Source organism: Xiphophorus maculatus, chromosome 2 (assembly GCF_002775205.1).
Source record: "Xiphophorus maculatus strain JP 163 A chromosome 2, X_maculatus-5.0-male, whole genome shotgun sequence".
NCBI classification, from domain to species: Eukaryota; Metazoa; Chordata; class Actinopteri; order Cyprinodontiformes; family Poeciliidae; genus Xiphophorus; species Xiphophorus maculatus.
This window is the reverse complement of record NC_036444.1, coordinates 1,147,501-1,167,403: the sequence shown is the minus strand read 5'-3', so window position 1 is coordinate 1,167,403 and position 19,903 is coordinate 1,147,501. Positions and strand designations below refer to the sequence as shown.

At 43.2% G+C, this 19,903-nt stretch overlaps 1 protein-coding gene across 2 annotated transcripts in view; it reads right to left on the bottom strand.

Moving 5' to 3' along the window:
* Window positions 1-19,903, bottom strand: part of kcng4 (potassium voltage-gated channel modifier subfamily G member 4) — a 39,111-nt gene that overhangs the window by 19,088 nt on the left and 120 nt on the right. The window contains exons 1-6 of one of the 2 annotated variants that reach the window (XM_023343590.1): window positions 19,881-19,903; window positions 18,933-19,090; window positions 17,030-17,332; window positions 16,775-16,914; window positions 4,749-5,068; window positions 3,637-4,278 (exon numbers count right to left, since the gene is read on the bottom strand). The exon at window positions 19,881-19,903 is cut by the window's right edge and continues 120 nt beyond it. In XM_023343590.1, coding sequence (XP_023199358.1) covers window positions 3,637-4,278; window positions 4,749-4,856 — 750 coding nt within the window. In that variant the 5' untranslated portion in view covers window positions 4,857-5,068; window positions 16,775-16,914; window positions 17,030-17,332; window positions 18,933-19,090; window positions 19,881-19,903. Of the gene's footprint in view, window positions 1-3,636; window positions 4,279-4,748; window positions 5,069-7,128; window positions 7,665-16,774; window positions 16,915-17,029; window positions 17,333-18,932; window positions 19,091-19,880 lie in introns of those variants that run through there. The other variant, XM_005795848.2, reaches the window with a different exon arrangement.

Sequence of the window (19,903 nt, the reverse complement as noted above, 5' to 3'; positions counted from 1 at the left end):
AAGTGCAATCCCGCCGCCCCTCTTCTTCCGACTCTTGGAATAGTCCCTGTCCCGCGCACCAAGGAAAATCCAGGAACCTCCACGCTGTAGTCCGGAATAAGCGAGTGCAGCCAGGTTTCCGTGAAGCAGAAGATGCTGCACTCCCTGTACTTAGGTAGGAATTAGGAAGAAGGAGAGCGAATCTACTGACACAGTCAGAACGTGAAGACACGAGTCTCTGAGGCTCCGAGGGAGGAAACGCTCTGGAACCGAGTCGTTCTGGGAACCGAGTCGCTCTGGAACCGAGTTGCTCTGGAACCGAGTCGCTCTGGGAACCGAGTCGCTCTGGAACCTGAGTCCCTTTGGAACCGAGTCGCTCTGGAACCGAGTCGCTCTGGGAACCGAGTCGCTCTGGGAACCGAGTCGCTCTGGAACCGAGTCGCTCTGGGAACCTGAGTCCCTCTGGAACCTGAGTCCCTCTGGAACCTGAGTCCCTCTGGAACCGAGTCGCTCTGGGAACCGAGTTGCTCTGGAACCGAGTCGCTCTGGGAACCGAGTCGCTCTGGGAACCGAGTCGCTCTGGAACCTGAGTCCCTCTGGAACCGAGTCGCTCTGGGAACCGAGTCGCCCTGGGAACCGAGTCGCTCTGGGAACCTGAGTCCCTCTGGAACCGAGTCACTCTGGAACCGAGTCACTCTGGAACCGAGTTGCTCTGGGAACCGAGTCGCTCTGGGAACCGAGTCGCTCTGGAACCTGAGTCCCTCTGGAACCGAGTCGCTCTGGGAACCGAGTCGCTCTGGAACCGAGTCGCCCTGGGAACCGAGTCGCTCTGGAACCGAGTCGCTCTGGGAACCGAGTCGCTCTGGAACCGAGTCGCTCTGGGAACCGAGTCGCTCTGGGAACCGAGTCGCTCTGGAACCGAGTCGCCCTGGGAACCGAGTCGCTCTGGAACCGAGTCGCTCTGGGAACCGAGTCGCTCTGGAACCGAGTCGCTGCTGTTGACTCTCTAAAGCAAACGAAACGTTACGCAGAAACACAGAAAAGTTTCAAACAACAAAATTTGATCGTCCATCAAGGCATGAAACATTTCTATGCTATAAAAATCCTAAATTCACCAGCGGCTCCTGCATCTCAGGAGGGATTCTGACCCAACCTTCATCAGCAGAACCTCTCTGACCCGACCTTCATCAGCAGAACCTCTCTGACCCGACCTTCATCAGCAGAACCTCTCTGAATGGTTTGGGTTCCTCAGCTGGTGGATGTAAACTGGTTTTGTCCCAGCAGAAAAACAGCCACAGAAATAATGAGAGTGTTTCTTGCGGCTCCCACAGCAGGCGGAGCGACCCAGATCAGATGTTCAGCCCTCAGTAAACCCAATTTGTGTCACTTCCAGATGTGGAACTAAATCAGATCTGATTGTTTCAGAGTCTGCAGTCTGAACGCTCATGTTGCATTTCACTGAGACGTGTCATAATTCAGCAGCAGAAGAATCCAGACTGTAAATCTAAACAATATTTGAAAATGATAATAATGAAGTTATGAAAACAACTTGAATTACTCTGAGGTCTGTTACCAAACCAGCACCTGTTCCTGAAAACTTCTGCTAACAAACCAACCGTCCCAAATACAGAAACTCTTTAATAGATGTGACACATCGACCAACCCAGAGTTCTGTCCATTAATCCACAGTTTTATTCATAATTCATACAAAAAGCATCGCCCAGTCCTGGCGCCGATTCAAAGCTTTTATTTTAATGACTCAGGAAGTTCTGGGCGTTTCCTGCCGGAGTTTTAAAAGTCGTCACGTTTTCTGGTCCGCCTGGCTGAGTGCTTCATCGCATCGCTCTCTCTCGCTCTCCTGCAGCTCGGATCAATACCTGCATCATGACTTCTGAAGCAGACGCTGCGTTTATGAATCGTTACATATCTAAAGCTTTGCTGCTTACCAGGCTGAAAAAAGCAAAATTCAGCTTCATAATGACAGAAATGACATAACATTTGGAACTAATGGCTCTGAAATTCTTGTTTTCATTTCAGTGAGAATAAAAGCATGAAATACTTTATTGGAACAGATTCTAGTGAATCTATTTTCAGCCATTATTCTGTACTTGTGATAATTTTCATATCAGATCCTCTGAGGACACCTGCAGTGAGATTTCTTCTTATGTAACGGCAGAACAAAGGAGAGGCGAGGCACAAAAACAGAAAACTTTCCTTTTTTTACAGGAAGAAATAATTGTGATGCTTAAAGAGACAGGAGGCAACAAGCTGCATCATTTAGCTTCTGAAAAGCAAATGAAGCCAGGATCGGGATTTAAAGCTGCAGAAAGTTAAAATCATTGTTGAGATTTAAAAACCAAACATTTTGATCTGAAAGTTTGTGAGAAACCAGAGCAGCCATGAATAATGCCTGGGCTGTGGTCATTTGTTGTTCCACTTCCCTCAAAAACTCATTTTAAATTCAACTCTTGCTTTATTTATGCAAACGCATTTAAATATTCAGAGTTCCAATATGTGAATATTTATCCTAAAGAAAACATCTGGAAAGTCACTAAACTGTGACATTTGCTGTAAAGTTCAGGAAACATCCAGATGCAAACCAAACTATGATGAACCATCAGGGATCAGAGTTTGGGTTCAGGATGTTCCTGAACAGGATTCCAGATCTGCATGATCATTTTCCTGCTGGGATGAAGATTTTTAACATGTTTCCATCGGAGAGGCTAAAAACATGGAGGACTTTCTAATTATGGGACAGAATGAAAATATATGCAGCATAAACCAGCAGCTGAATCTGAGTCTACAGCCAGATTCTGAATCTGTGCAATATTCAGAGATTTACTGGTTACGGTGACAGAACTGCGCTGCGTGTGTGTGTGTGTGTGTGTGTGTGTGTGTGTGTGTGTGTGTGTGTGTGTGTGTGTGTGTGTGTGTGGTGATGCATGTTTTGTGAGTATCCTCTTTTTAAAGGTCCAATAAGCCCGGTTTGTTATGCAGAGAACGGACAGGCTCATTACGCCCTGCTGCTATTGGTCGACTCGCATCGGCAGACGCACATATTCTTGTTTACGCTGCAATGCATCCTGGGTAGATGACGAATGCTAAGTGCTACGGTGCTAACAGTAATTTTTGCACAATAAGTAACATTCAGAAGTTTCAATTTGGCAAATGAAGATAAAATGGAGGAAGAGGAAGATGTAGAGGAAGAGGAAGAGTCGAGTGAAGAAGCTGCTGCTGCTTTGAAAAGCCGTCCAGAGAGGAGAGCGCTGCTGCTACTGTTTACGGTTAGTTTAGTATTTTTGTGTTTTTATGACGTAAAGCACTTTGAACTGCCATGTTGCTGAAATGTGCTGCACTAATAAACTTGATCGATCAATCAATCGATCGATCAATCGATCGATTGATTGATTGATCGATTGATTGATCCCAGTTCCCTCCTGAGTGAAACATCCCCCCCAGTTAGATCATGTGGTGTTTGTTGGAGGTCATAACCATAAAAATGTTTTGTTTACTGGTAAAATAAGGCAGAAAAATATTAGCTCATCTTTAAACCTTTCCTCCAACCACTGCACTGAACTCACAAAATGCAAAAATAAAGACGTGAAGACGATGGAAGACGGTGGAGCACCAGGCGGGCCACCGCAGCTCAGGACTCACCCTGTCCTCCTCCTCTCTGAGGTCAGGCATGGTGCTGATGCACAAGCTGACCACAGTGACGGCGACCATGATGACGGACAGGCAGGCGAAGATCTTCCCCGGCAGGCCGGACTGAGGATTCTCCACCATGTCCCTCAGCCAGTTCATCACCTTCCTGTACCGGGTTTCCTCCACCGGCAGGCGCTGCATGGCGTTTCTCTGCCGCCGCTCCTCCTCCCGCCTCTCCTTGTCGTGAACCTCCTCGATGCGGGTGTACATCTTCCTCTTGCAGCAGCGCTCCATGTACGCCATCTCTACCCCCCAGTAGTTCAGCTCGTCGTGAAGGGAAAGAACACACATCTCTCGCAGGAGCCGCAGTTTTCCCGCCGCCAGGAAGTTGAGGATGACCTTGAAGGCGGACGGAGAGCGGTCGAAGAAGAACTCCTTCCTGGTTTCGTCGTAGTCGTCGCACACGCTGGCGATGTCCTCAAGCGACCGGCAGCCGCAGAGTCGGCCGAGTCTGGTGAGGGGGAACTGCTGCAGGGTGGTCCAGGGGAAGGTGTAGCGGTTTCCCCCCACGTTGATCACAGCCAGCAGGGCGTGGTCCACCGACACCAGGTCCTCCGGCCTTTGGATCAACTGCGCCCTCTGGTAGTAGACGCCCTGGAGAGAGAGCCACGCATGAGCCTCCATGCTGACAACACAGAGTTCTGACCCGACCCGCTGAAATCTGCTGCTGCAGGCAGAGTCGGGTTGCACTAGTTACTTTACTCAATTACATTTACTTGAGTAACTTTTTGGAAAAAAGTTACTTTTAGGAGTATTTTTACTGCGCTGCACTGGAGAAATGTTGTTTTGAAGAATTTCTGCTCTTGAGTAAAATTTCTGGATTTTTTTACCCACTGGATGAAAAAACAAACAGGTTTTACTCTGAAATTCACCAGACTCAGACTCAGAGCTGCAGTTTTTGTTAAAACACTGCCTCCAGTGTCACTTCCTCTGTTGCTCAGTTTGAACTTGGACAGTCCAATCAGCTTTGAGCTGCTGTCGTGTGATTGGCTGATGGGTGTGACCAGTGTAAACACTGGTGTGTGTGGTTGTGTTTTGCTCTGTTAACTCAGACTTCAGCTCACCTTGATGGTCTCAGTCTCTGGAATCTCGGTGAAGATGCGGTCCAGGCTGCTGTCGTCGCTGAGCGACAGGTTGCTGAAGTCGTGGTTGGTGTTGCTGATGATGGGCATGGTGGCATCAGGAAAGCGGTCCGCTCACAACAGGACGAGTCTGAGGCCAAGGCCTCTCTGAAGAACTTTTGTTTATCTCGTGACTTTAGTTCAAGTTCAGAACTGGATCTGGGTTCCTCCGGTTCCCTCCTCAGGAGCTCATTGGTTATTGATTGGAGGCTGATGGCTGCCAGCCAGGCGGATCAGGGAAACATGGCGGCATCATGCAGGCGCTGGAGGAGGAACGAGCAGAAAGACAAACGGTCACATCCAGCTAACGGTTAGCATCGGCTATTAATAGTTCATTACATCTAATTCACTTAAACACCAATCAGTTTCAAAGACAGGCTGACTTGTTTAGTCAGACGGCTGGTAAATGAACAAACATTAGTGCAGTTCACACTCAGAGTGAATTAGTGGCAGCTTTCCTGCAGACAGACACTGAATCACAGATCAGAAATTCTTCTGCTGCCAAGAGAAACGCTCTGAAACTTATTGGCACAGCTCGCCGTTTCAGCTGCCCAGACTCCCTGGCTGTAAAAAAGCTCTAAACTGTTATTGGTCACAAAGTATGAATGTTATCTTTAATTACATACCTACTGTAGCAAGGCTGCACTTTAACCTGAAGAATTGTTTTTTCATTCACATATTTTACAGATAATAACTTCAATATTGCCTGAGTTGCTCTCTGCAACTGTTGCACATCAACCCAGAAATCCCCTTCAACAAATAAATCTCTCTAGGAACTTTAAATACATTTAAAACTTTTTCTCTGACCTCTTTAATATTTCATTCTCTGCTGTTTCCCCAGTTTGTCAAGAGGAAAGTTTAGCGACCGACTACAGCAGACACAACAGGATGAAGTTAGGAACCAGAAGTCAGGCTGTGCAACAATTTGGCTTGAACTTCTCTGCAGACTGATGCCTGGTTTTAAAAATTCATGCACTTCTTCCTGCGCTGAAAGCAACACTCATCTGCCACTGTGACTCCTGACTCACAACTGATGGAGACAACATCCTGTCCTCTTCCAGCTCAGTCCCCAGACAAGTTGTCTGAGATACTTGCAGTCCTGCAGGTTCCTCCTGCCCATGCAAGTCAAACATTCACATCACAGGAAAATAAAAAGCTTCAGATCAGCGTTTTTATTACAAACTGAAGGGAAAAAAGGAGGAACCTGCAGAATAAACGAGTTTTTTAGTTACATCAACACAAATCTGCTGAGTTTGAGTCGGAATGGACCACAAAGCAACTTCACTGGTTCAGATCCAGGAGAGCCAATAAATCACCTGGTTTCCTCCTCAGACCAGAATATTCATTGATTCTCTGTGTGAAGTTTTCTACTGGAAAGTTAAATAAGGAAGACGATCATCAGCCATTTTTAGGCTCCTTTGGGTCACACAGAAGACAGAATTAAAGATTAAATATCATTTTTACAAAAAATTAAAAACAAATGCTAAATAATTATATGGAAGATGAAGAATATAGATAAATAGTTAAATACAGGATTTAGATAAATGTAGCGTAAAATTATGTTTTTTCAGAGTTTGTTAATTCACAAGGATATATATTATTAAACTATTAATATAATAAACACTTGTTCTAATATATCTAAAATAAAAGCATTTTGAAGAACAATGATCATCATAAAGAGATGGGAATAAAAGAAAATCAACAACTTTGATTATTCTGATGTTGCAAAACATTGTTTTGTTTTCTTGTGTGTGTGTGTGTGTGTGTGTGTGTGTGTGTGTGTGTGTTCATTTATTTTGAACATATATAATGTCAGTGGTACTGCAGTAAAAGGACAGCTGAGCTGATGGATGATGGGTTGTAACTTCAGCAGGTCACTGAAAGTCAGACTGGCTGCAGGAATGACAGTAATGAAGCATCTGGTTGTTTGCTGCAGCAGCGGTGCAGGAAGAACCTGCAAACTGCAGCAACACAGGAAGCCCAGAATCCGCTGGAACCTGCAGCTGGAAGGAAGGCGGCAAAATAACGAATCACTTAGTTTGAAAAAATGAGAAATGACGGAAACCAACTGGAACACAAATCATTTCCAGGACTTTGTATGATTAATGGCTTCAGAGAAAATACAGGGATTCCTTTAGAAACCAAATGACAACATTTAACTCTTTCAACATTTAAATGTCCCCCTTAAAGTGTTGCTCCTCAATAAAACAGTGAGTCTGACCTTACCTGGGTTTTTCCAGAGTGTTGTGAATATTTTATGTAAAGGTGAAGCAACAGAAATCCTCTCTGCGGACAGCGGGATGTAACTTATGGAGCAGCTTACCGTTTTGTGTCCCTCACTCCTCTCCAGATGGCCGGATGAGATCCGAGGGAAACCCCCCTCTGTCTGCGTGATCCCACCGCAACCTCTTCAACTCCACCGCGGGCGGTCCGCCAGCAGCCGCCTCATCCCCGGGGGGAGCATCCCCGGCGTCCGCAGCCTCCAGCCGGCGGAAGGCGGGCAGCGGTCCGGAGCAGCGGTGCGGGAAGCAGGTAAAGGTTCGGTCAAAGTGTCCAGTTCCAGCCCAGCCGGCGGTACTGCAGGAGCAGGGGGAAGAGGAGGAGGAGGAAGAGGCGTAGGGAGGGGGCTGTGCGCAGCACTGCTGCCCCGGGCAGCTTCACCAAGTTCAAGTTTGCGTAAAGGTGACCGGAAGCGTCACGGCAGCACGCGGCGTAGATCCAGTGGACGGGTCCAGCGGAACCAGCCGAACCAGCGGGGCTGGCTCCGGAGTCCGCGGGATAAATCTGCTTCTGGGTGGATTGTGTGAAATTCAAGGACACGCAGGAGGTGTTGGTTCGGCGGTTTTACCCTCAGCGCGTTGCGCGCAACAGGGGGCGCAGTTTCCTCTCAAATTCCAATCAGTAGCAATAAAAATGTAGACAAACATCAGGAGGCAACAGGAAACTATCCATCCATCCATCATCCATCCATCATCCATCCATCTTCTAACACTCTTGTCCCCAGTGCGGTGTTGGTTCCCATCATCAACAGAAAACTAAAAACTTTAAAAAGTTTCTGTAATGCAGATCTTTCTTTAATTCATTTCAATTAATAGATATGTAACATATTATGCAATTATCTTCAAAGAATGGATGGTGGGCAGGAAGGAGCTCCAGTAGCAGTCAGTGTTCCAACGTGTCTGAATAAGCATCTGACTGAAGACTGTTGCTGTATGACAGTCTCATGCTAACATGCTAACAGCTCAACATCCAGACAGCAGAGTCGATATTCCACAGTAACATGATGACATCATCAGCTGCTAGTAGCTCTGCTAATCCACCTCCTTTGCTTTAGCTGCTGCTCTTTAAATCTTTGACTGTACGGTCAGAAAGCTGAGCAGAGAGCGGCTCCTGGTGGTAAACAACCAGACGTAGCTTCTGAAAAAGAAAGACATTTCTGACTGTATAAAGCTTTCACTGTAACCTGGGTGGTGCAGAATTACAGGTCAAAAATCCGACCGATGTCCTCCATCCGTCTTCTTCTCCCATCTGTCCTGGTAAATCAGTTTTGGGATTTTTTCCACATAAATCTTATTTAACAGCAATCAGCCGTACTCAGGGATTCCTCTTCTGTAAAACAGGAACAGCACCAGACCTCCCACTGAGAGAGAAACATCTTGGTTCAGATGCAGGAAGCTGCGTTTCTGACTGCACAGCTGCATCACAGCACGTCTCCGTGTCACAGGCTGACTTTGAAAAGCCACGGACCAAACACGGCCGGGCGCCATAACTCAGCGGACCCCCCAGAGATCCGGGCTGCAGATTTCTCTGAGTTTGTCCTTGAGAAGCAGCTCATTAGGCCTCAGGGAGAAACGGCGAGCTAACAGTTTGTCCCGACCCGGACAGCTGCAGGCGGAGCAGGCGGACCGTTAGAGGAGATGGAAACCCAGCTGCCAGGTGGGGGGTCTCTCCACATGAGAGTGTTTTCTAACAAAATATCCATTCTGCTCGTTGAATCCATCATTAACCCAGAGTGCAGCAGGTCAGCCGCAGCGTTTCCACTCAGAGCTGAACAAACATGGAACCAGAGATTCACCGATACGATATCAATACCTGTATCAGGTCCCGTATTGAAAAATGATCGGGTATCACTGACAGTGTGCCTGATCTATAGGGCAGATCTATTCAGTTTAATTCTATATTGGACTATTAATTACCCTTATTTTAACAATTAAGTAATTGATTATTCTGATGATTAGTCGACTGAATAAAAAAGTTGATAAAAGTAAAATAATTTCTGCTAAAACAGCCCAAATGTTCATATCTGTACATCTTTAATAATTACTTTACTGTAGCTTAGAAAACTAATCCGTAACAAAAATAACTCATTTTTTAAAGTCAACCTGGACAAAAAACACAAAAATCGAAATTTGATAAAGCAGCAGGCTAGAAAAACCTCCAGTCTTTAGTTTCTCTTTTCATGTTTAGTAAATTTAACTGATGAATTTTCACTTTCCAGACGTGACTTGATTGGTCGCCTGCAAAACGTGAAAACCCGGACATGTCCGGTTTGTTATGCTAACTGCAGTTAGCATTCATCAGCGGCTCACAGGCGGAAGTGAGAGTGATGAGCAACACAAATAAATCATTTTGTATGATTATCGGATCGGTCGATAATAAAGCTCAGATGTCGGTATTAGAAGTGAAATCGGGGATCTGTGCGTCCCCACGTGGAACCAGCGAACTCGTTCTCATCTTGGAGTTGCTGCAACCCCAAGTTGCCTCCAACACGCCTGCAGCTGCATCAGGCTGACACAACTGCAGCAGCAGCAAACACAGATATCTGGGGGCCGGCCCGGCAGATTAACGGTTTAATCCCTCACAGGCAGGAGGAGCAGAGACGGGATGAGAGCAGCCGGGGCCCGGGGCCTGGGGCCCGGGGCCTGCTGAGCCACAGAGAAAAGATTTACTCAGCTGTTTGAAAACTCATCATTTGCTGCAGCGTGTCTCCAGTTGGTTCTGTGTGAAGCAGTTATCTCTTTCTGTAATCCCTCTCTCTGCAACTGATTCTCTCCTGAAAACTGAACCTTTCCTCCAGCGGACAGGAGTCCAGGAAGAGACGAAGACCTTTAGGGAAGAACAGAGTCAGATGGTACATAAAGGGAATGGAGGAGGAAGATCTGGACTTTTCTTCAGTCCCAATCGTTGGTGGATCTACTGGGATGTTTTATGCCATCGTCATGTCGCCAGGCTCAGTTCTGACTCAGCTTTAGTTTGTGTTTTCTGGATGATCTGACATTTTGCTCCACCTCCCTCTGACAGCAGATTTCATGGTTGATTGATAAGCTGACCAGACTCCACCTCCTAATCCCCAACGGGTCTCTGATCGCCTCCTCGGCCCGTTCTGATTCCAGCTTCATCCAGAGGATGAGAAACTCTCTGTGGTTCCAGTGGAAGATCCTGATGATATGATGCAGATGATCCAGGTTCACCTTTACCCCTCGTCTGTTTTGCAAACCCATCTTCTGTCACTCAGAGAGTCGTGTCTGAAAACCTGCTGGTTCTGATAATCAGGTATATTCTCACCTTGGACAGCATGTTGGAACGTCATGAACTAAACTTAGAAACTGATCGCCTTTGATTTAGGGTGCAGGTAAATTCAGGTAAGTTCAGCCGCTCTCCCTCCATGTGCAACAGGCTCTCCAGCAGCAGCTCTCTGATTTCTCAGGATCCAAAGTTCTTCATTAAGTCACTCAGATACAGGTCACAAATAATAATAATTTGATTTGTGTCATTTCAGGCTGCAGTGTGAATGTAACCTAAAAATCGACTTGTTGGTGAAACCTCTGAAGCCTCTTGCCATTTGACCTAGTCAAAGCCCGGCGCAACACCACCAGGATGAATGAGGTGAACATGTCCTCCATGTTAAGGTGGTGATTCTACTGAATGTCAACAGCTTGTAAAATCATCCTGTAGCTCAACAACACATCCCGGAGCTTGATGAGAATATTTACACAAACGTCGAAGTTTCGTTGTTTAAAACTAAACAGAATTTTCCGTTTGTTCGGCAGCCGTCAGGTTTCAGAGCTGAAAACTAAAACAACTAAACTCCGGCTTGGCTACGGCTTTGTTTGGACTGGATAACTCTGCCGCTCCGGTGGCAATAAAAACAAAAAGTCGTAACCCTCTCGTCTTTCACAACAACGAGCGCCGGCTGATTCGCAGAATCTGAATGGATTTTCATGTAAAAACATTCAGGACCTGCGCAGCCTGCAGTGTGCAGAATCAGTCAGAATGAGCCGGCGTTGTGTACTCTGCTCAGAGGGGAATCATTTGTATTCAAAGCAGGTTCGCAGCACATCAGCAAGGCTTCCAACCGACTTCAAAATCCCTTCCAGCATAAAAGGGAATCCTGTAGAGCGGGCCACCAGGTGGGCAGAGCAGGACGCGGGTCAGGGGTTTCAGCCAGGCCAAGTCTCATTCAGTCCAACTACATTCATTTTCTACAACTTCTACACCAGCAGCAAGATTTCAGATTTCCCCGCATTAAAGCAACTTTAATATTTGATTCAGATTTGAACATGAGGAGCAGATTCCAGCCTCAAGCAAACACAGTGACTCCTGATTGGATATTTTTAAAGCTTTTAAAATAAAAGGAGCTATAATGAGCTGCTTCATTTTGAGGAATATCAGGCTCTCTGCAGGAAGCCGACTCAACCCTCACTCTGAGCCGAGCCAAAGCACCGGGTCCGCACTTTACAAGAGACTAACATCCAAGGAAGTCTTTATGGCAATAAAGGAAGCTGTCGACATCTGAGCGAGGAAATGTGAGAAGCTGAAATACATTGTTTCATTTTGAAGACATTTCTCACCTAGAAAGAAATGTCCTCTTATGAAGGTTTCTGCAGGTTTCACCAACTCAAATTTAAGACTTAAGTACACACACACACACACACACACACACACACACACACACACACACACACACACACACACAGGAAGTAATGGTGCTACTTGTGAGATTAACTATAGATCTTGTGACATTTTTACTTTAGTTGAAGTTCTTTAACGTTCCTACTTTTAATCGTTTTCCCTGTTAATCACATCGCTGCATCTGTGGCTCTCTTCCCTTTGAGCTCCTTGCTTTACTCTGTACGCTTTACCTCCATAGTTTCATATAAAGCTTGACCACTTTTTAAAATCTACAAAACTTCTCAGTTAATGTTGCAACAAATGTTACTTTTAGCTTAGTACTAGCTGCAGCGCTAAGCTACAGCACTGTCCAGGGAAATGAGAACTTTTGGTCAGTTTGTTATGCTAACAGCAGTTAGCATTCTGCAGTAGCACTAAGCTACTGCTAGAACTGTAGCTTAGTGGCTAGCAGAGACTATTTTTAATAGCTTTAGCCAGACTGATATTTCTGGAGTCAATTTGTGTTTCTTGGCAGCAGCTTCTCATACTGCAAACGTCTCTCTACAGCATCAACCCGTAAAGTCAAGCTAGCCAACTTTTCCTATCAAGAAAAGTTATTAATATTAAAAAGCAATATTAGCTTTATTATTGCTAGTAATGTCCAGCTGCTTCATTTCTCCACTGACCGTCATGCAGCGTTCGGCTCTTTAACGGCTCAATAATGTCAGGTTGGTACCAGAACTTGTTTTATCACGCTGTGATAAACAGTTGTACTTCATTGACAACATGCTAGCTAATGTTAAACCAGCTGGATAAATGTGGGTAACCATGGCAACCAGTGAGTTTATAAGCCGGGCGGCTGTGTTTAATTCCTCTTAGCACCAAAATACACCATGGCTCTGCTGATTTATTCAGTTTGTGTTATTGTGGGTCTGTTCCTGTCAAGAAGAACTAATAAACTAATAAATAAATAAAATAAAGTGTCGTTAATGGATTTAAAGATCTAGTTTTAGTTGAATATTTGCTGCAAAACTCAAAGAACAAAAGAGAAATTCTGAAAACAGGTTTGGTTTCCGTCTCTTGTTGGATTAATGGTGAAAAACCGGAGAGGTTATCATCTGGGTTCAGAATCCAACCGGCTCTGATCGGGTCCAGAAGGTTTCTTTTTCACAGCAAACAGAACAGCAGCCAGCTGACAGGAAGGAAACTGGATCCTCACCGACTCGGGTTCACAGATCCTGTTACAGGCAGCAGCAGCTCCAGGTGGAAATCCTGATGAACGGATCCAGCAGCAGCAGGAAGACCTGGTCTGGTCATCAACAGATGATGATCATCATAAAAAAGCCAACATGTTTCCTTTAAACAGATCTGGGAGAAAATATCAAATGAATCCTTACAACACTCTGCTTGCAGCTAACAAAAGGAAAAGCAACATTTCTGCAGATAAATATGAAGAACAGATTAAAAACATTTTGAACGATTCAGCAGCTAAAAGGGGCTTTTAATTCAAAATGCTGCTTATTTTATCAATATATAGTTTGATTGTGATTGATTAACTACAGACCCAGAAATTAACTGAATTAATCATTTTAATTGAACCAAAACATGACAAACGTTCAGCTGGACTTTAGAGCAGATAACAGGAAGTGATGTCGGGTCTGGCTGATTAAATCCCTCCATGGCCCAGCGGCGCGGCGTAAACTCCCAGCTGGTTGGTGTGAGGCTGATCCCAGCAGCTTGTTGGTTTTGTCTCACTAGGACAACAGTGTGGCTGGTGTGTCTTTCCCCCGTCAGCCTCATCATCAACAGCTTGGCTCCAACATCCTGTGCCTTTTCCTCGCTGAACGCATCCATGGCGCCAACAAAAAGAGCAGCTTGGTGAGTCATCGAACGACGCTGCCTCCGTTTTACCATCTGAAGAGTCGAGAAGTTACTTCATAAGCAGAGGAAGGGATCAAACGTTTCCTCGGAACCAGTTTGGGTCCGTTCCCTTCATCTTGGCACGTTGCTGGTTTGGCCTGGACCTGCTGGTCAGGCGCAGCTGCCTCACAAACAGGAAGGAAACAAGATGGAGGAAAAACTGAGGCTGAAACTTTCTGAAGCACAGATTGGTTTTTCAATGACATGAAAAAATGTCCCATAAATCATAACAATACTCGGCCAGGCCAAAAAAAAAACAAAAAACACCGCCTGAATTTAACTGAGCAGAAATGAGTTTCCTGTTGGAGTTGCTGCCTGCCAGGTCCACATCCTCTGGTCCTGGAGAAAATGCTTAGGAACGGTCAAATCTGTGGCACCAAAGAAAAAATACCTAAAATATGGCCGAGAAAAGTCCAACAGATTATTAAAACCTGGAAGAAAACAGGGAACCATCGACTTTGAGGAAGGGAATCCAGAATCGATCAACCAATCGATCGATCGATTGGTCACTGAAACGGTTTCAGACAAACCAAAGAAACGTGGCAGCTCAGGTCAGTGAAGGTCAGAGCATTTCCACTGAGCCTCAAGAAAACCTCCGATCAGAGAGGAAAAACTTCAGTTTCTGCTGTTTGTTGGTTTGATGAAATGAATGATCTAATATTAATAATATCTATAAAACAATAGCAGCACAAGCACATTTTTTACTGCACAAACCAACAAACAGCAGAAACGTTTGACACCAGTTTCTTAGACTGGTGGTGGTGGGATCCAGTCAGCATGGGGTAAATGAGGCAGTTTTCATTTCTTAGTCTGAAAATTAATCACTAATTTAACAAAACTTTGTTCATTAGGAACATTTGAAATGAACGTTGGTATTCTGTGTGTTAGCATGATGCTGACACAGAACACGCAACTGAACACACACCTGAACACGAAGCGCAACACCTGAACACACACCTGCAGCTTCATGCCTGGACTCACCTTGGGGAGGAATAAAGGATGAACAGAACGTGTTCATGTCATCAAGCATTTGACCCGGACCTCAAACATCAACCTGCAGCCGGTGTTTGTTTATGCATCTTTCATATGAAAGAGCGCACACACACACACACACACACACACACTGTTCATCCTCTTCCATCTCATTTTTATAAACTTCCTCAGTGCAGGGATGCAGATCCCTCTGCAGGCCAGCAGTCAGTCTCAGTTCAAGTCTTCGCTCTGATTAATTCCCTCCTCTGCTCCCAGTGAAACCAGCAGGGAGAGACGCGTCTCCCCAGCAAGGAGAAGAGAAAATCGGATCGTTTCTTTTTGGAGCTTTTGGAGCAGAACGGGCACCAATTAACCGTTTGCATGACGGATCAGCTGCCGTGCAGCAGAGCGAGTTCCTGAACAAACTGAATAATTTATCTCACCTACATCTGCCTCCACGCTGCGATATGGATTTTTAATAATGGAGCTGAAAGAAAAACACAAGCAAACAGGAAAAACACGGATCTGAGTTTCACCTTCATGAATCTGCAGGTCAGTCCTGGAACAACGGCAACAGAGCAACTTAACAGCAACTTAACCGCAACTTCTCACCAGCAGCAGAAAGTTTTAGTTATGGTTGTAAAATAAATGCTTGCATACAAGCTAAGATTTTCACTGCAGTACAGCTATCTGCTGCAGAAACTTAGAAAAGTTTAAGGTTAAAATTCTTGTCATTATTTGTGTCATTGGTAGAAATATTAATACAAATTGAAACCAAGTAACATGTAGTGATTTTCACTAAACTCATTGACTCCACGTTTCTGTACCAACAGGATTTTTATTGTCTGATGTTATAATTTCATCTTTAAGTTGTTTTCTTTGAAAACAGAAAATTATCATAATTAAGCAAAAATAAAGATTTAATCTGTAAAATGAAGCAAACATCTTGAATGATGTTCTAATCCTCTTTTATCCTCTTTAAAAACTGAGAGTCGACAGCTTCATGTTCGTTACGTTTCTCTTGCCATCTGAACTGAGGTTTAGATTCAACTCAAAATTCATGCACATAATTTACTTTTCTACTCATTTTCATTCCTTAGCTGCTGAGTGTCTCTAAAAAGCATCAAACCAAAATTAGAAATAACTTTTAGACATTTGGTCATGTTATCTACTTCAATATATCACATGTAGGAGACAGTCAGCAAAAATATATTTTACTGCCCAACCTCTCCGGGTTAAGATTATTGACAGATTATATCAGTAAAATTCAGGTTTGCTGAATGGAGGTCAGAGTTTCCTCTGTGGGAGAAACGAAGGAACAAGATAAACAGATAAAGAAAATTGATCAAATTGAAAAATTGCTAAATGACTTAAATAACAGTGCGAGATAAACATTAAAAATAGTCTGTTGTTCTGACCAACCAGCCTTTGATTTGGACTTTTATTAGTGCTTTTCTCATCCAGCCCCTTTAAAAGCTTTGTGTTTTTTTATTTATTATTTTAACAATGGATGCGTTCTCAGAGCGAGCCGAGGAGGCGTTTCCCGTTTGAAGCGTGACCTTCTGACCTCCGCCTGTGGAGAGCTCGGCGTTCAAACATCCGGGAGTCAGAGAGGAGAGACGCAGCGCTGCACCGAGTTCCTCCTGGGTCCAACAGAACCAGAACAACACGCACTGAGTCCAGGCCTCTTCATTTTTTTTTTTTTTTGACCGGCGGCCTCAGGTTTCATCAGGCTGACCCACTTCCTGTCCGGTTCGTTCAGACCCGAAGCGCCTGGTACCGACCCGGATACGGGCTGCAGCGTTTCATTTCCTTCTGGGTCTAATCTGAACCTTCCTCCATTTAATTAATGCAATTTTGAATTTCACTCAATGACCAGCTTTTATTTTGAAAGCTGCCAAGACCAAAACATATTGAAAAAACAATAAAACACACAAAGTTCAGGAAAATGTGACCCAGTTTGTCACATAACTTTAAAAACCTTCGGAACAACCAGAAATTATTCCTGAAATCAAATATAATGCAGCAAAAAAACGCAAATGTAAAAACGTATTTAAAGTCTAAAGACATGCACATTTTAACTCAACTTTAACAAATGTACCGCTATACAGGAATTTTAAGTCACATTATTTCAACCAGAGTGAAAACATGTCAGCGTTTGTCTGACATTAAGGTTCAAAACTCACCGGATCTTTTTCTTTCTTTTTATCAAACGCTGCCGTTTCTTTTCCAGGTTGAAGTTTTTCCACCATTTTTCTCACATGTTGGATTTTCCTGCTCTGTGACTGAATCCCTCCAAATCCTCTGATCATCAGATCATTTCCACCTGGAACAAAACGTCTGCTTCACTCAGCCAATCAGAACACGGCATTTCAAATTAAAAGGTTAAAAAAACTGTTTTAAAATCAGAAATGTGGATTAGTGAGAAGTATGTTTATTACCTGCTTAAAGGTTGTTAATTTAATGCCTCTTGTGTCTTTCTGCTGAAAAACTGGATCCTTTTGTTTTGAATAAAAACATTTAATGGAACCAATAAAACCTGAACGAACTGAAACATCGGAGGAATTTGTCCGTTTTAACTGTTTGTCTCTTTTTTTTAACCAAAATTAATCAAAAGTCCAACAGGCAGCATGGAAAACGTTTGGCTGTCACAGTTTGTCAGAATGTGTGATTCACAACATTTCACTGCGAACAGGAAAATATGATGAAGGTCTGCCCTCCTCCTCCTCACTCAGCTGTTTGACCTGCAGAAACGGAAAGAAACAACTGCAGGAAATGACATCAGCAGCTGAGGTTTTCTGCCCCCGACGCCTTTAATCAGATGAAACTTTATCAGGTTTTATGCTGCAAAAAAATAAGTAAACGTCCAGAGAAACATCTGTCTGCAGGTTTACTTCCTGTTCTTTATGTTTTCAGGTCAATCAAACTCACATCAAACAACATTAGCTTCTCTGTTAAGAAACATCAACTTTTTAAATGTTTTTTCTTACTTTTATTCACCATTCAGTAATTATTACATTCGTTTAGTATAAATTGATCCTCATGCTTTCTGATTTTAGTTGGTAAAAAGTTTTTCTTTTGCCTTTTTCTAGTCGGGATCTTTTACATTTGATTTGATCTGCAGCTAAAGCAGCTAAATTTGACGACCAGCCAATCAGAAAAAGGATCAAAAATCATTTCAGTAAGTTTTTTAACTTATGTTCTGTAATAATGATTAAAATGATGATTTTTGCATTTTCTCTTTCTAGAACAACGGCTCATTTTTCAAATATTTTCACATTTTGTTCATTTATAAATGTAAGTTTAAAACCAAATATTCAGTTTAGAAACTAAATGCTCAGCTAAATATTTGGCTAAATATGTACTAAAGCTAAATATCTAGCGTTGCACCTCATTTATTGAAATAAATATTTAATTTGTAAGATACATTTTTTGTTTGAATCTAAATATTTGGTCTACAAACTAAATATTTAGCTAAATATTAAACTTTGTTTAGCACATTTCAGCAACAAGGCAGTTCAAAGTGAAAACATAAAAAACATCATAAACATCATATAACCAACTAAATATTTAGCTGTGGACTAAATAAAAATAACAAAGTCGGCCTTTTGTCACCTGCCTGTGATTAATAATAACATTAATCAATATATCTGATGATTATCTTTGATGATTTAATTTGACAAAATAAAATTTTTATTGCTGTTTTATTGGTTATTGTTTGTGTTTATATGGTGTGAAGCACTTTGACCTGAAGAAATGAGTTCATGTTAGGTTGAGGTTAAAGGTCAGCATTAGGATTCACAAATAAATGAAGAATGAATGGAAGTCAAAGCAAAGTCCTTGTGACGGCAGAAAGACACAATGTGTGTGTGTGTGTGGGGGGGGGGGTGCATGTAGGGGTGTGTGTGTGTGTGTGTGTGTGTGTGTGTGTGTGTGTGTGTGTGTGTGTGTGTGTGTGTGTGTGTGTGTGTGTGTGTGTGTGTGTGTGTGCAGTGACTCAGCCTGATGTTTTCCTATGTAACACAGCTTCATGTGTCTCTTAGTGAATCTATAAGTGGATCCATGTTTTCATAAAATGTGTTTGGACAGAAAATCTCTGTTTGTTGCTCTGCAGAAATCTTCTGTCTTCATTTATGAGTTGCAGTAAATTTAATGCATATCTTTGCTCCTGGTAATAAAATAATGATTAATACAAACTATGGCGCCGCATTTCCACTGCTTTATGTTGGATTCATGGAATCATGAGATGAACTATCTTTACTTGACACGGTGAAATGTTCTTGTAGCAATAATTACATAATTACATATGTAACTGTGAACATTTGTGTAACGGTTGTAACTCACGATGGTTTCCATGACTCAGCATTTCCCCTTCCAATCCTCTGACAGTAAAACATCGTCTCTCCTGTTTTTGTCCTGATCAGGATCAGGCTGGAAAGCCGCTTTGCTGTTGCCACCGCTGTAAATCAAGCTAATGTTTGGGCTCCTCCATGGCCTTTTAGCTGTTCAGATGATCCACAGAAAAACACGACTGGTCTGAGGGAAGGTTTCAACTTTCAGCAGGTCCAAAGAAGAAAGAACGACTGCAGGAGGTTTGAAGCTAAATATTTAGTTTGCAAGCTAAATATCTGGGTTTAAACTGTTAGCTCAGAGCTACGTATTTAGCTTTGAGCTAATTAAATATTCAGTTTGGAGCTAAACATTTAGTTAGTAAACTACAAGCTGAGCTAAGCTAATGAGATGTTTAGGTTAATATTGACTTTGAAAAATAGACCGTCAGTAGTTTTCTCTGATGGTAAATTTTCCAAATGGTACTGAATGTTTTTCCTCATAAATATTAAGTTGAACATGGCAGCTATTAATCTGATGGTAAAACAATGGATATATTGTGATGTAACTTCTACCTGTGCAGGTAGTTAATGATGTTTTATTTGTAGCCTGCAGGATTTTACCTGCAGACGTCCAATAAGACGTGATTATGTAACTTTGGGTTGTTTTTCAGGAAGTCACTGTTTTATTCTTCCAGAAATATTTTCAAAGTATGAAGAAAGTTTTAAAATCATCTGAAATTGTTACTGGAGTTGCAGAGCGGCACCGAGTCTGATGTGTCTGTATTCATAATCTGCAGAAAAACGTCTCAATAACTGAAACAACAAACAAACAGGGAATGTGAAAACAAACAGATGGAACTGCATGAAGCTGCAGATTGACGGCTGTTTTTACGCCGTCTCTGCTTTTCCAGGAGGAAGTTTATTAAATCTACTGATGGAAATGCTGAAAGATTTTCATCACCTTTTTCTTCGTCACATTGAGGA